This window comes from Prinia subflava, chromosome 3, assembly GCF_021018805.1.
Source record: "Prinia subflava isolate CZ2003 ecotype Zambia chromosome 3, Cam_Psub_1.2, whole genome shotgun sequence".
Lineage (NCBI taxonomy): Eukaryota > Metazoa > Chordata > Aves > Passeriformes > Cisticolidae > Prinia > Prinia subflava.
In genome coordinates this window covers 50,061,931-50,077,488 of record NC_086249.1, presented here as the reverse complement: position 1 = coordinate 50,077,488, position 15,558 = coordinate 50,061,931, and the positions used below count along the sequence as shown (strand labels likewise).

The following is a 15,558-nucleotide window of genomic DNA, read 5'->3' as shown; positions in this document are numbered from 1 at the left end:
TGAACATTTGTTTAGCCCACTTCAGCTTACCTTTTTTTTTTAAACTGATTCGTAGCTAAACAATCATAAGTGGTTGCTTAGCAATCAGCAAAGAGCGAGACAGAAATATAGTGAGTAAAGAAACTGACTGACGTGTTCTGTGTTTGAATCATAGTATTCACTAAAAACAACAAAATAACACCAAGAGAAGTTTAAAACAAAATTCTCTTAATAAAAAAATACAAATAGCTGTCTTTAGGAACAAATTGTGCATTTTAAAGCTACAAATTGTAATTCACATGTCTGCTGCTATAAAAAAAAATCCTGTAGCTATTATTAAAAATACATTAAAATCCTTCAAATGTTCATGAAACCATTATTTACCTTTTGTTTTAATTCAATTGTCAACTGTGCTTCCAATGATTTTAAAAACAGTATATATCTACAAAGCAAGCAAGAGTTTACAGCTTTGAAGACTTGAAATTGATTTTTAATGCACCAGCTTTCAAACACTACAAAGGCTGCTCTCTGCTGATAAAGACAGTAAACAAGAAATTGTCCTTTAAATGTTCCCTTTAATGTTTTTCTTTAATTAAAAATCAATCAAAAAACATTGCCACATGAAAAAATTAAAATTAAGACATTAAAAATGCTTTATGTTTTTGACACGCAACACAGCCAAACCAGAATGAAAACTTATGATGTTACTTTTGTTTACTTGTATTAGTTTAGACTTTTTTTGCACTGTAAACATTGTTAATCAAAAAATAAAAGCATGTAAAAGTAGTTTATCACTTAGCTCTTTTTATGGAGTGGGAATAGGACAAAATTAAACTAGAAATTATAAAATTACTAAAATAAAATACTTTTTAAATACTTTAAGATTATTTTAATATATTCCTATCCTCTAATCAGACCAGAGCTTATTTATGTAGATTAGTTACATCTAGAGCCTCATTTATCTAACCTGTATTTATTCTTTGATCACAAAGCTTGTTAACTTAAATGGTCTTTTATCGTTATTATTCGTTTTCCCATAATTATGCAGTTTAACTGCCTGATTTTTTTTGTTTTAATAAATATATGCACATGCACCAATCATATTCAACACTATTATGTTGGATGCTCAATGAACTGTAAGAGCCATTTCAATATAATAAAACTGCCTGGAAGTGTTCCAGGGCAAGGACTGGAAATACGAGTAACCACAGTGTCACTAGAACTAGTACAGACACTGCACACATGTGGTACACAGAACAGTAGATACTCTGAATCCTTTTCTGAAAATAACTGTGCATGAGTGTCACTGCAAGAACCTACAATGCATCGATTAGAGGTGCCACCCACACAGCTGAAATGATGCATTTGCATCTCATGACAAGACTTTTCCTATCCCCTTTGGAGTTCTCTTTTGGCAGGCCACAGAAACTGCAACACAAAGCCACCCAGCAGGGAACAGGATGAGATTAGGAACTTTTCTGTTATGGGTTAGAGTATTTTATGAACGTGAGAAATTCTGATCTGATACATATGCCACAAAGCCAGTAGAAAGGTCCATGGCTAATATCAAATATCTTAATTTGGAGGGCTTAACATGCCTAGACTGCTTATACCTTACTATATTGAAAATAGACCAGATTGTCTTGAGGGTTGGAACAGGAGACATCTCCTCAGTGAACCAAAGTGAGATACAAATTGATCTTTATGCTGTTTCTCTGTACAAACACTAATAAGTGGCTGAAACCATGCAGTTTTGTCTTTATATGTAGAGGGACTCCTCAGTTTTGAGGACAAAAAAAAAAGAGATCTCATGTCAAGAAGTGGATGAATTGATCTGCTATCCTTTCTGCACAGGTAATACCACTACCTCTGTGGAAGCAGAAGAGTGGGAGAAAAAGATGGTTCTCATGTGACCTTATTAAGAAGGAAATGTATCAGCAGCCTTTGGGATTTAGCTGGAAAATATATGACTGCTCAAAAAGGTTATTTAAAGCACTGTCTAATATCCTAATTAACGGGAACATTCATAAGAATTTGCTTGTTCTTGAATGTAGTACTTAATACTGAGTATTTTATCTAAAATGCTTAATAATTTATTTTTTTCTTTCTCATAGGATTTACAGTAATTAATCCAGAACATTGTTCTGTTAAAAAGAAAAAAAAAATCTACAGCAGGCTGAAAAACAAAGGTTGAACTATGACAAATAGATTAGTAGGGCTTAGGATGCACCCTGGCTAAGAATTATGGCAGCTGCACATACACACTCTGTTTCATCTCATCAACTAGCAGTGACTAGTTAATATCCTTGATGCCCCCTTAAAAACTTAACAAATAAAACACTTAAACTCAAGAAACCTTTTTCCCCCAGTCATTTTGCCACTCTCTTCCTAGTACCTTTTGTCTATTTCTTTTCTTTTCCCTCTTTTTTTTTTTTTTTTTTTTTTTTTTTTTTTTTTTTTTTTTTTTTTTAATTAAGGCAAGAGGCTGCAGTCCCCTGAGAGTTTTACTTGTTTCCTGGATTTTTGAACCCTTTAGCATTAATTTTACCACTTCTCTTACAGCTGAAGTAGCCATACAATTGAAAGCATAAAGCTTTCAGGCTATCTGCTGCAAAAAATTGTCCCAACTGCTCTGCACTGACCTTTTGGCATCAGAGGATTGCTTCTATATTTTACAGATAAAAACAGAGCTGTGTTTCTGATCTGGTCAACAAATTCTTGTTTAAGTTCTTACCACTGATTTTTTTTACCTATAGAAAACATTAATACTAGTGTCAAAATGTCTTTTCTTCATACATGCAGGTACTGCCCAGGCTTGAAGAAGTATCTGAAGAATTCTGCCATGCAACATATATGTTTTCCTCAGAAAAAAGCAAACCAAATCCAAAAACGAAGCCACATACATCCACTTTTTGTATGTAGAATAAGTGTCTTGCATGGCAAAACCTAAAACTAATTTAACTAATTTAACATTTTTAACTTTTGTAGAAACAATGATAGAAAGAAAAATTAGGCATGATATTTAGAAACATATATGTAAATATTAGCTGGTATGTTAATGCTTCCTGGGGCGGAAGGTAGTGAAGAGAAAGAAAAAAAAATGCTAGGGGAAAAAAGACAAAGAGAACACTATTCTATTTTTTTTTTTCTTCTTAAATAAAATCTCAGCTGGTTTACATCCAGATGTTGTGACTCAGGAGGAATTTTTTAATGACACTTCTGTCTTATCAGAGAAAACAGACTGTATCTATGCTTTGTTAATACCAAGTAAATTTGTGAATATTTCAAACATACCTATTGCTAATTTTCCATGTCAAAATATTTGCAGAGTTTTAACAATAATGTTGTATTATTCAACATTTCAAATATATATGAAAATGTGGTAACCTATGTTCAACAATATGTTCAATAGAGTATTTGATTTCTTTTCCGCTATACACATGATTATGCTGGGTTGACCATTGGACTTGATCATCCTAAAAGTATCACCCAACCTAAACCATTCTATGATTCTGTGTCACAATTCACATAATAGTCACAAAAACATCTAAATTCCAGTTTTCTTAATTGTTTGTAAAGATGCTGTAAGAAAAAAAAATCACAAAAACCTCAAAATGAAGGGCCCAAGCACCTATTCTTAGCTGCATTCCATAGAAGTCTTAGTCACAATTCACTCTTGAACCACTAAAATCATTTATGAAGTCAAAATTATGCTATTGACTGAATTATGAGTAAGAACGGGCCTTTTCATCAACTTGGGGAAGGTTAATAGAATGTTGAGAAAATATGTTATTGAAGATAACTCTTCCAAGAATTGATTGATCATTGAAATTGCACTGGTAACCACAAATTTGCAGATATCTTTCCATCTAAGTTTAGGTAGTGACAGTGAACACAAAGATGTTGAAAGCTCAGACAACTTTAAGAGCAGTTGAGAGCTGTGACAGTCAACCTTGCATAACTTGTTCCACGTCTTTAATAAAACAGCAAGTTCTACAGAGATATTATTATTCTTAGTTTTTTGTTAACAGGAATTTCTGTTCTGGAAAGACTTTTTCATAATACGTATATTTCACTTTAGGCTCTTAAATTGTTTTCTTCTCTATTTTTTTAGTTGTTCTTTATTACAGCTCTTCATCTTTGAAAGTTCTTTAGATTTCAAATGGGCATGTATATCAAGAATGATCCTTTTAAAATGATAGTGCTATAAATATCGCCAGCAGGGAACTCAAGATCAAGACCAGAACAGATGCAACACAAAAAAGGAGTTCAATTCTTCTTCCTCTGTCTATTACAGCAGCCAGTGCAGATGCTAAAGTGAGCGGTGTGTTGCCAGATCTTGTCCTAAAATCTATGCACTTTGTGTCACTATACTATGCAGTGCATCTTGACAAAAAAAAAAATAAATGAAGCTTCTTGAAAGCATAGGAAAGGTTTTGTGCTGGATTCTTGCATAGTAAACTCTAGGATGGACTTCATCCAGTGAATGAAACTGAAGTTGCAGAACACTAACACAAAACCAGGCTGTACACAAAGCTCCAGACTGCATTTACATAATACAAGCATAATAAGATGAGTTATTTTGCAAGACATCTAGCCTTGCAAAACACTGTTAATGCTACAATAATGATACCTAGGCAGGTAATTTAAGACTTGCATCTCACAACTTAGTGTCTTTAGATAACAGCCCTAGAATATGAAGCTGTGAATCTTTGGAATAAATAGAGTACAAACCTGTGAACTTGCAAATGTTTAGAACTGCTCTAGTATGCTCTTAATGCAAAACATTACTTGTACTGATTCTAGTGAGAATGGAGAATAATACTCCTCAGCTGAGGTAGAAGATATAAAAAATAAAAAATATATATACCTCTGCTTTCAGATAGGAATTTAAATCACTGAGGATGAGTGCAACTTCTGCGACACAAGCTGCTTCTCCTTGTATGCAGAGCTACAGATTTCTGCTTGTAATCTTGAAATTTCTGAGCAGAAGTTTCTCAAAGTATGAAATAGCATATTTAAAGACAGAGCTGGAGCACTAATATGGTCCACTTTTTTAAAAATTTCCTTGAAGACTAGGGACCCCTACTACTAGACACCTGGCAATGAAGCTGCACTGGGACTTGACATTAATCTATCAACACATCATGAACATCAGGTGCCAGAAGTATTAAGAATTATCTGTACTTTATCTAGAAATGCAGTGGGAGTGCCTGGTACAGCAGATATAGCAATTCCCAGCTTGAGAGCTTCTTTCAGCACAGTCATTCATTTTTAGCTGTTGTTTAACAAAAGCTGTGACCATCTCTTTTTTTATTCACACGCACCCTATTCCTGATACATTTACAAAACTCCCCAATCATAATTATTGCACCACAAGTACAGCAATAAATAGTGTCTGGGATGATTAACACTACTTGCATATTGCAAATAGTTTTCTACACTACTGATACGTCACTTTGAGGAACCGATTTCTGGAGTCTACTTGTGTAAAGAAACTATTTGTTTTCTTTTACACATCCACTCTAACCTATTGGAAATCTGCAGGAAGAAGTTGTGACTTGATCACACAGGGAAAGGCAAACTGACTAGCTCTGAATTTTGATAGGAGAGGTATACATATGTGTATGTTTGTATTTTTTTTTTCTGATGTCTGCACTTCAAAATAAAACAAAATTCTGTTTCTTTTAATCAGGTGAGTAGGTCACCAAAATGAGATGATCCAATTTTTCCCAGTAGTCCTTAAGGGCTAGAGAGAACAGAAATCTTCTTTCAGCCATGTTGAGTTTCCATTTTTTCCTGCTTTCCTTCTCTGCAATAAAAATTAATAGTTTGGATCTTAAATGATTCAAAGGTCACATGGAATTTTGACCCTGGTAATGACAATCGTGCAGCACTGCCCTATATTTAAATATTTTAACAGACTTTTGTTTAAAAGCACTGTTTCTAAAGTATCATCAGAAAATGACCGCTGAAGTTAAGAATAATGAAACATGCTAAAGTGTAGATGTGTAGCTTCCCAGAATGTTACTAAACACTATTCTTATTACACATCAATCTCAGGTGCACATCAAATCACAAATTTTCAGAGGGTCTAAGAACTTGCAAGTCTCTTGCACCAACAAAAGCTGAATGTGTACAGCATCCTTGTCTGTCCATCCAACATTTCATACATATATGTATGTAAGCATGTTTAAATTATTTAATTTTTACGGTAATGAAGAAGTTCATTGATTCATATATAAGTAACACATGCAACTGCAGTACATAAGTGGATGCTACAAAGTGGTGAGCAAACACCCAAGCTGTCAAATTGTGTGATTAGTGTGTAACAGAAGTCACTTAAAGAGAGGCAAAATTATCCCACTCTTACCCATATCAGGAAGTAATTCATTCTAGTGCTGGTCCTTTTAGGTCAGTCTAAAACCCCTAGTCACTAAATAACACTTTACTCCACAGGTATTTGTTGATGTAAATTGGGCTATCTGTAGAGTAAAATACTATTCATGAGGAGTAAGAAGACCGTAAGGTCCACTGGCTTCACTAGATCTTACTAGTAGGTGAAAGGAAAAAAAAAATGCACTCCTAATAAGAGTGAGAAAATTTAGATCTTACTGAGAAAGAAATTATTTATTTGTTGTTAAATATTTATAGAATCAATTAGATGTACTAAGTAATAATATAATATTTAGCATGTATATACATCTCTGTAGATATTTAGTATGTAATATATATAAAGTTTTAAAGAGAATTGTGCCATTAAACAGTTGCTGAGAAAATGAGAATGAAGAAATGCAGTTCCATTGTATGAATTACATAGTGTTTATCATGTTTCAAAAATATATCTGCAAAAACTAATGGGAGCACTTGTTAGGGAAGCCTTACACAATTATTTACCTTCCCCTTACTGAAGTACTGAAGAAAACTGCTTAACTGGATTGATGAACTAAAAGAAATGATAAAGCAGCTGGATTTTGGTGGGGGGTTTTTTGTTTGTTTGTTTTTTTTAACCACTGCCTACACTTTTGATTGCTAACTGTGTAATTTACATATGCCATCACAGGTTTCTTGGAGTGATTAAAGATATAGTAGATCCAGAGAGAGGGCTGATCCTTTACTATTTCTCCTTATGTCTGCAGTTTGAATTTTACATGAGGCAGAAGCACAGGACCAGACATAAAGTAGTGCCTACATTCTAAATGCAAATTTTATATAAAATTTACTCTAGGGATGTGGAGATGGAGAATACAAAATGTATTTTAGTAATGCAAAAGTACAGTGAAGAGGATCAATTTTTCCCCTCTAGCTACTTTAAATCTGAGCCTTTTCAAAATAGAAACCATCTACACTGTTTCTTACTGTGTCTGTTTTGCCAATACAGCTACATAATATAGCATCAATAAGTATGTTTGAACAGGCTGTACACTAGGTAAAACTGAATGTTTCCTAATCTACTGACTGGACCATGCAAAACTCCAAAACACTGTGTAGACAATGAGGGAAAACAAGACCAGCATTAGATATACCAGTATATGTTTTGAGGAGTTTCAGTTAACATTTTCCATAGTTGTCATAATGAAAATTCTTATAGAAACCACAACACACTTTTTAAGGGAGGAAATTCCTCTTTTAGCTTTATATAGATTTCAGGAAAAAAGAAATCATGATTGATCTTATACAGTGAACACTGTAAAAAAAGAAGGAATCATATTTTCCATAGGGATTTTACACTACAATTGAAACTTTACTATTCCGTAGCATCAATACATTAATTAATTGCTTTATATAGACATTACATGGTTGTAGGAAAGTATAATTTTCTGTCTTTTAGTACCTATTACACTTGTCAGTAGGAAAAAATGTGGAGTGCTTTTTTTTTTAGCTTTCTGACAACTCCATTTTACAGTAAAAAAAAAAAAAAGTTGACATTACTTAAACAAGTGTCATGGAAAGTTATTTGTTTTTTAAAGCATGAATAATAAATCAAATTATCTCTGGTTTTGCCCTAACCTAAACTCTTTCCTAAAGTGTCACTTTTTGTTAAAATCAATTTCAGATTTTAAGTATTGCTCCACTCACCTAATTGATAGCAACACAAATTCATGATAGGCATAAAATGAAATTGTTTCTGTGGACACAACTCAATAGTCACTTGAGGATTAGTTTACAGTGACCTTGTACAGGCAGCCTTTTTTTTATTTTTCTTTTTTTTTTTTTTTTCCCAGTTATAAATGTTCCATTTCCAGGTCATTGCTTACTTGAATTTTGGTTCTTTAAACTGCCAATTACCTTTGGTCATTTCTATTCAGTTTAAAATATTAGATACAGCTGGCAAGCAGAACATTTGGTGTTCACAGATCACAGGGCATGGTAACTCCAAGGTATTATGAATCTTCTTTAGGTACATCAAGTGACTACAGTACAACTTCTTTCCCACTAGCTGCATCCACAAAATGAGTCTGTGTCACTTCTGATACACTCAGCTCATTCCCCTATGACTCAGAACAGCATATCAGGAGAACCACAGGATAAAACAGATATGACATTTCAAATATATTTAATAGTCATTATCCAGAGCCTGCTTTCAATCTGAACGTTAAAAATCACTTTGGAACATACCTGTAGTGTTTGAACATTAAGCTGCATTAATCATGAAGTAATACTTTAAATTAAATCAACTGGAGCCAATTTCTGCCTTCACCTTCACTATGCAAGTTCACTGCTCTGAAATAAATCTTCTGAGTTTGGACTTCAAACTACCTGCTAAAAATTAAGTCATTCTTTGATTAGTACCCTATATCCAATGGTCCAAATTCTGCCATTTCTCACATTCACAAAAGTAAGTAGAGGACAGTGTGGATATAATTGGCCGCAGAATTCAGCCCAGCTATAATTTCTAAATGAGCTTTGGTAGAAGACAGAGCATGTAAGTCTTTCACTATAAAGCAATCATCAGTGTTGACTCAGGCTACTGGAAATCTGACTAGTTGTTTTGCTGGTTTATGACAGGATGTGAGTTTCATTAACATTTGGAGGTAGGAGGGAGTCACCACATACATTTTCTTTCTATTTGACTAAGCAGAATTTTCAGCACTGAAAATTTAGTTGTTTATGGGGAGAGGAGGAGGCAATGGGGCCCCAATGATGCTGTCAAAAAAATACATTTATGGATATATATTCTGAAGAAGGAAATTTTTAAAAATTAAAACGTATGTATTAGAATGATAGCTCATATTTATATACAAGATCGGAGGGCTATAATACACTGTTGCAATAGATGTCCTCAGTGTGCAGTTTCTTCCCTGTCCTGTTAGTTACTGCAGGTGGTATGACCACTTTAGAAATGCCATCCCTCTTCTCCACCCCAAACCAAAGAGAAGTGAAACCTGTGGAAGTGCCCATCTCTGTCTGACAGTCCCCTGGGAAAACACCCCAGCATGCCTCAAATGAACTAAATGCCTGCCTACACTCTCACATGCACCTCTTTGGCACTGCCATAACTCTGTGTTTCAGTGGGCATTTTCTTTTGAATCACATGGGAAACATCAATGTGACAGCAGAACCAGACCCACCAGATGTGGTCTGGTTCAACTTTCATTAAATCCACCTCTCTTTAGTGACTTGTGTTGGTCCCTTCAGTGGTGCCTTACAGCAGATTGCACTGCAGACAAAAGGGAAAGTTAAACCAGTGCCTAAGTGAGGTCCAGGGTATTCTAAAAGTCTCCTACCTGAATTATGGACATCCGGCTCGGGGGAGCCTCGCTGGCGTTAGTCCCTTGCCCTGTGAAGCTGGTGTGGCAGCCCACATGTCCCTGGGGTACAGTCAGGTTGTTGGAGGCGGGCTTCAGGTACATCACCTCAGACCTGGGAGAGCTGAGGGGCAGGCGGGTCTGGTAGTCAAAGTACATGGGTGAGGTGGCCAGGGATGGGCTGCTCACCACGTTCATGACATTGAGGGGACCCCGGCTGTCCTCGCCCTCACTGGGCACCAGCATAATGTCATTCTTGCTGATCTTCTTCTTCTTGCCCTTGCCCCCTCCACTGCCACTGCCTCCTCCTCCCCCGCCACTGCCTCCCCCTCCTCCCAGCTGAGGGTGGCTATACTCGGCAATGCGACAATTATAGGTGCGGATCTCCTTGTTCTCTCGCTTGCACTTCACGGCAATAGTGATCATGGCAGCCAGCAAGATGATGGAGACAGTGCTCAGTGTCACAATCAGCGGCAGCGACAAGTCCCAGTGTGGCCGCCGATGCTGCTCGCCATTCACCTGTGGCTCGCCAGCCTCTGGCAGGGGCCCCGCCAAGGCCCTGACTATGAGTTTGGCCACAGCGGAAAGGCTGGGCTTGCCATGGTCACTGACTTTTACCACCAGTTCAGCCACAGGGCTGAGCTCCTCCCAGTAGGGGTGCAAGGTGCGTATCTCACCACTAGTGGGGTCCATCTCAAAGAGGTGCTCCTCATTGCCTTCCACAATCTCATACGTGAGGCGCCCACTCTCCCCAAAGTCACTGTCCAGGGCGCGGACGGTGCCCACGGGGTAGCCCACCCCAGCATTGCGTGGCACCTGCAGCTCAGCAGTGTCATTGATAAGGGCAGGCAGGACGATGAGGGGTGCGTTATCGTTGACGTCGAGCACAGTGACACGCACTGTGGCATTGCTTTCACGGTGGGGAGAACCTGAGTCTTTGGCCAGCACACGGAACTCAAAGTGCTTTGTCTGCTCATAATTGAAGCTCCTCAGGGCATAAATAGCACCATTTGTGGGGTTGACAGAGACATAGGTGTAGATGGAGACATCTCCCACATGCCCAGGCAGAATGGAGTAAGACACTGTCCCATTTTGGCCCAAGTCAGGATCCTGGGCCAAGACTGAGCCTAGGTACTCTCCAGGGATGTTGTTCTCAGGCACCTGTAACACATAAAGATTCTTGCTGAAGCGGGGTGGGTTGTCGTTCTCGTCAAGGATCCGGACAGAAAATGACTTGGTGGAGTTAAGCGGGGGATTGCCCCCATCACGTGCCACGATGGTCACATTGTACTCGTCCTGTGCCTCACGGTCCAGGGGTCGGTCGGTGACCACAGTGTAGAAGTTGTCATAGTTCTCCTCCAGGGTGAAAGGAACGGCACCGGGCCCGCCACCACCGCCCAGAACCCGACACTGGAGCTGCCCGTTCTTGCCCGAGTCACGGTCGGTGACACGCACCAGGGCAATGACAGTGCCTGGTGGGGCAGCCTCACTCAGAGCTCCCTGGCGAACGGAGACAAAGCCGATGGTGGGAGCATTGTCATTGCGGTCGATGAGGCGGACAGTGACCTTGCAGTGAGCAGGGATGGGATTGGGCCCCAGGTCCCGAGCTTGGACATCAATCTCAATGAGGCCACTCTCCTCATAGTCCAGGTTGCCCTTGACACGGATGAGGCCACTCTGTGGGTCAATGCTAAACAGGTCACGGACGCGGTCAGGTGCGTAGCCACTGAAGGAGTAGAGAACCTCTCCATTGGTACCCTCATCAGCATCAGTGGCATTGAGGTCGATGACTGCTGTGCCCAGTGGTGCGTTCTCTGGCAGCTCTACCACATAGGAGGCTGCCTCAAAGATGGGGCTGTTGTCATTGGAGTCAATGAGGCGCACATTGATCTGCACCGTGCCTGAGCGTGGTGGGTCACCGCCGTCCAATGCCGTTAGCACCAGGGTGTGGTGACTCTGCTCCTCACGGTCTAATGGCTTCTGGATGACCAGCTCTGGAAATTTTGTGCCATCACCACGGGACTTCACATCGAGGGAGAAGAGGCCGTAGTCATCACGAGTGAGCAGGTAGGTGCGCAGGCCATTGTCCCCTGCGTCTGGGTCGTGGGCGCTGGTGAGCGGGAAGCGGGTGCCTGGTGCAGCATTTTCAGAGATGTCCATGTCCACCTGGTCAGACGGAAATGATGGTGCGTTGTCGTTCAGGTCCTGAATCTCCACTTTGATCATGCAGATCTCCTGGTCATTGGCGAACACCTCAAGGGACAGCTGGCACTTGGCGCTGCGCCGGCACAGTGCCTCACGGTCAATGCGCTGCTTGGTGTAGAGCAGCCCGCTCTCCCCGTCCACGTCCAGGAGGTGCGGCGCTGAATTCTCCAGCACCCGGAAGGTGGACTTGGGGCCGCGGCCGCTGCCGGGGCCGCCACCCGGAACGCCACGCTCCGGGGGCAGCATCCCGCCTCCCGCCGTGCCTGCCGCCAGCCGCGCATCGCGCCCGATGTTCCCGATGACCGTGCCCGCTCCCTGCTCCTCCGGCACCGAGTAATTCAGGTTCTTCAGAGACAGGGCGGGAGCCCAGCAGAAGAAGAAGCAACAAATGGAAAGGTACATCCCCGAACAGGGGTGGGGGCGGCAGGAGCAGCAGCGACGACCAGGGTTGTCCCCGTCTTGTTTGCCTCCTGCGTCGGGGTTGTTCTTCCTCCCCTGACAGCTCTTTTTTCCTTCCTTTTTGGTTTTGATTTTTTTTTTTTCCTTCTCTTTCCCCACCCCTATATTTCAAGTTCCTGAACCTGTTGCTCTAAAACATCTGCAGAGACACAGGATGAGAGGCAGCAAATAGACCATGTAGCTCAGAGGGAGGGAGCAATCGGGAGGGGGTCAGGGGGAGGGGAAGGAGCAGCTTCGGCAGCGTTTCAGTAAGAGCTTGCCGTGCTTGCAGTCCCCTCGCAGTTACTTCGTCTGTCCAACTTCGGCACTGGGAGGGTTTCAAAAATCAGAAAATTTGCAAAAGATCTTCTCCTCTGGGCATGCGATATGTTCCCGATCCTTGAATCCCCGCAGATGTACAAAGAATAATAAAAATAATAACAATAATAAAAAAAACCGGCGGCAGTGGTTGTTTTTCTAAAAACGATAAGACATATTCTTTAAATATGTGTATTCATATATACATAGGGAAAGGGGGCGGTCACAGGTCTGTAGTAGACGTAAAAAAGCTTATTTGCTAGTCATCACTTGTGATGCGACTGATGGAGTGGAGGGGTAGGAGAGAGACTGAAGGGAAAAAAAAAAGTCTCAGCTTGTTGTTGAAGCCCTCGTCGTGTGCAGTGAGCGGCAGTGAAATGTCTGATTGCACCGCGGGGTTGTTGGTTTTCAGGGAGTGTTTTGCTGCATTTAGAGATCAAATCTTGCATTGCTTGCGGCGGAGAGCTGCATCTCGCTGCCGTCGGTATTTCCCCCCTCTCTGTCTCGTATACCCTGGGTCACTGTTTCCTTCCCGAATCAGAGGGAGAGGGAATGAGGATTGCAGGGCAAGGGGGGGAAAACAAAACACATTAAGAAAAAAACCCAAAAAACCAAAACCCAAATCACCACCACCCAGTAAAAATTAGTGTTCAGATTTATAGTTTCCTTTCTCTCCCTCTACTACCAGCCTCCCACCCGTCCTTTTGGGGTGAAAAAATCAAGAAACCCACCAGCTGACCTTCATCACTAGCAGTAAATATATAATTTGAGAGAAAGCTCAGACCGTGATCCATCAGCAGCACACTTGGGTTTCTTTAAGACAGGCCAGTAGCCGCCGCCACCACCACATCCTTTCTCTCCGTGTATCTATACGTGTGTGAGTATGCGTGTCTGAGGAGCTGCACTTTTCTGGATGCAGTTTAATTCCAGTTTGCTTTTCTCTCCAGCCGAGAGGAAAGCAACAGGCAACTCATGGCTGGACGCATAGATTAAAAGAAAAAAAAAAAAAAAAGAAAAAAGGAAAAAAAAAAAAAAGGAGCAAGAGGGGGTGGGAAGGCGGCGGGGGGAGAAAGAAAAGCCACCACACACACACACACTCTCTCTCTTTCTTAGTCTCTCGCTAAAAGGGAAACAGTCTCTGTATTCACAGGGCTGCGCTATCAAGTGCCTCTCTTTTCTTTCTATTCAGCGTCTCCTTCCAATGACACTGCCGCCTAGTCCTCTTCATTTAGGGGAGGGGAGAAGAAGAGGAAAAACAATCCTGCCGCTGAATAAAGTAGGAGATCTTTTAATCGATTTATTCTCTTATATTAAAATCTATGCAGTTCCGCGATCAGTGTGATGCATTTTTTGCAGTCCTTTCAAAGCTTTAACAGTCTCTCTCAGTATCTTGGTACAGAGGAGAAGAGCGGTAGCAACGCCAGATGCGTTCCCCCTCTCCGATATACACCTTTCCTAGCGATATGGTGTATAGGTAAATACTGGGGAAGGGCAGTAAAAATGTATTTCAGGTTCTTTTAACAACCTGAAATAAATGAATGGCAAATCCAGAAATGCAGGTGTTTCAATCTGCTTGGATGAGTCAGATCCAGCGGAACAAATCACATTCACTATCGCCTCATGTTCCTCCCTTCACAGACATTAGTTGCAGCTTCTTCCTAACGCTTCTCTGACTCACTCTATAGACAGGAAAAAAATTTAATCAGATTTATATTTTGGAGAGGGAGGAGAGAAGAAAGAAGGAAGGGAGAAAAAAAAAAAAAAAAAAAAAAAAAAAAAAAAAAAAGGAGAAGGTGGGGGTGTCGGATCCAGCTACACTTTTACTATACCTCTTTCTCCGGGAGACTGAGGATCAGGAAAACAAGGCTGTTATCCACTCTCTGGCACAGAGGCGCGTCTGTCTCCTGCTTTGCTGAGTGTTTTTAACCACCTTTCCTCAGTGTTATGTGTGAAATAAATCAGAGATCTTTCACATTAAAAGAAAAAAAATAGCAACAAAAACATAGGTTTCCAACACATAGCTCACAGATCTAGTTCCGAGTCTCAGTTCTGCACTGTTTTTTTTTCTCCTTTATTTGAGTCCGGCCCCAAAGTACACAGTTAATTCTGCAACGTATGGCAGGGAGGCTTTCAAATGCAAAAGAAGAAAAAACAAATATTCTTCTCTGCCTCATTGATGGGTGGCCCCTTGCAAACAGACGGTCGCCAGTCTTAGCCAGGCAGCACGCGGAGCGAACGCCGATCCCTGATAAACCAGATCCATTTCACCAGCCGCCCGCAGGTAAGTGGAGAATTCAGTGAAAATTCAACAGTTGGAGCCGCGCTCTGCCTCGCGCTCTCGCTCTCTCTCTCTCTCCCCCCCTCCTCGCCTCCCTCACTGCAGCACTCGCGGGGCCGCCGCGGGGCCGCCGCGCCGCGCCGCGCTCGCCCAGCGCCGCTCGCCGACTGCCTCTATTCACCTCACGCCGCGGCTTAAACATTGATACGGATTCCCCGCCAGCCAATCGGCGGCGGCGGCGCCGGCCGGCCCCGGCGCGGCCCGGCCAATGGGCGGAGGCGGGCGGACGGGCGGGCGGGGGGCGGGGCCGCGGCGGGCGCTGGGTGTCATTGATTAGATCGGCCCGGAGGGGGACGCGGGGCGCGCGAGCCGCTCGCGCGGGCTGCGGTCTCTGGGCGCTCGCGCACCGCAGCACCGCGCCCCCGGCGCCCCCGGCCCCCGCCGCTTCCTCAGCCCCGCCGCTTCCTCCCCGCGGCCTCCCCGCCCCAGTATTTATTTATCTCTGAGACGTGGTAACAAGTCCTCCGCGGTGACGGGTGCGGAGGCAGAGGGGACGCGACGCCCCCGAACTCGCCCAAAGCGAGGGTGAGG

At 41.8% G+C, this 15,558-nt stretch overlaps 1 protein-coding gene across 2 annotated transcripts in view; it reads right to left on the bottom strand.

The window, feature by feature from the left end:
• PCDH17 (protocadherin 17) overlaps nucleotides 1-15,085 on the bottom strand; it is an 89,820-nt gene extending 74,735 nt beyond the window's left edge. Inside the window, exons 1-2 of one of the 2 annotated variants that reach the window (XM_063392193.1) lie at nucleotides 14,519-15,085; nucleotides 9,708-13,217 (exon numbers count right to left, since the gene is read on the bottom strand). In XM_063392193.1, the coding sequence (XP_063248263.1) occupies nucleotides 9,708-12,335 (2,628 nt within the window). In that variant the 5' untranslated portion in view covers nucleotides 12,336-13,217; nucleotides 14,519-15,085. Of the gene's footprint in view, nucleotides 1-9,707 lie in introns of both variants that reach the window. The other variant, XM_063392192.1, reaches the window with a different exon arrangement.
• Between the last annotated feature and the right edge of the window lie 473 nt (nucleotides 15,086-15,558).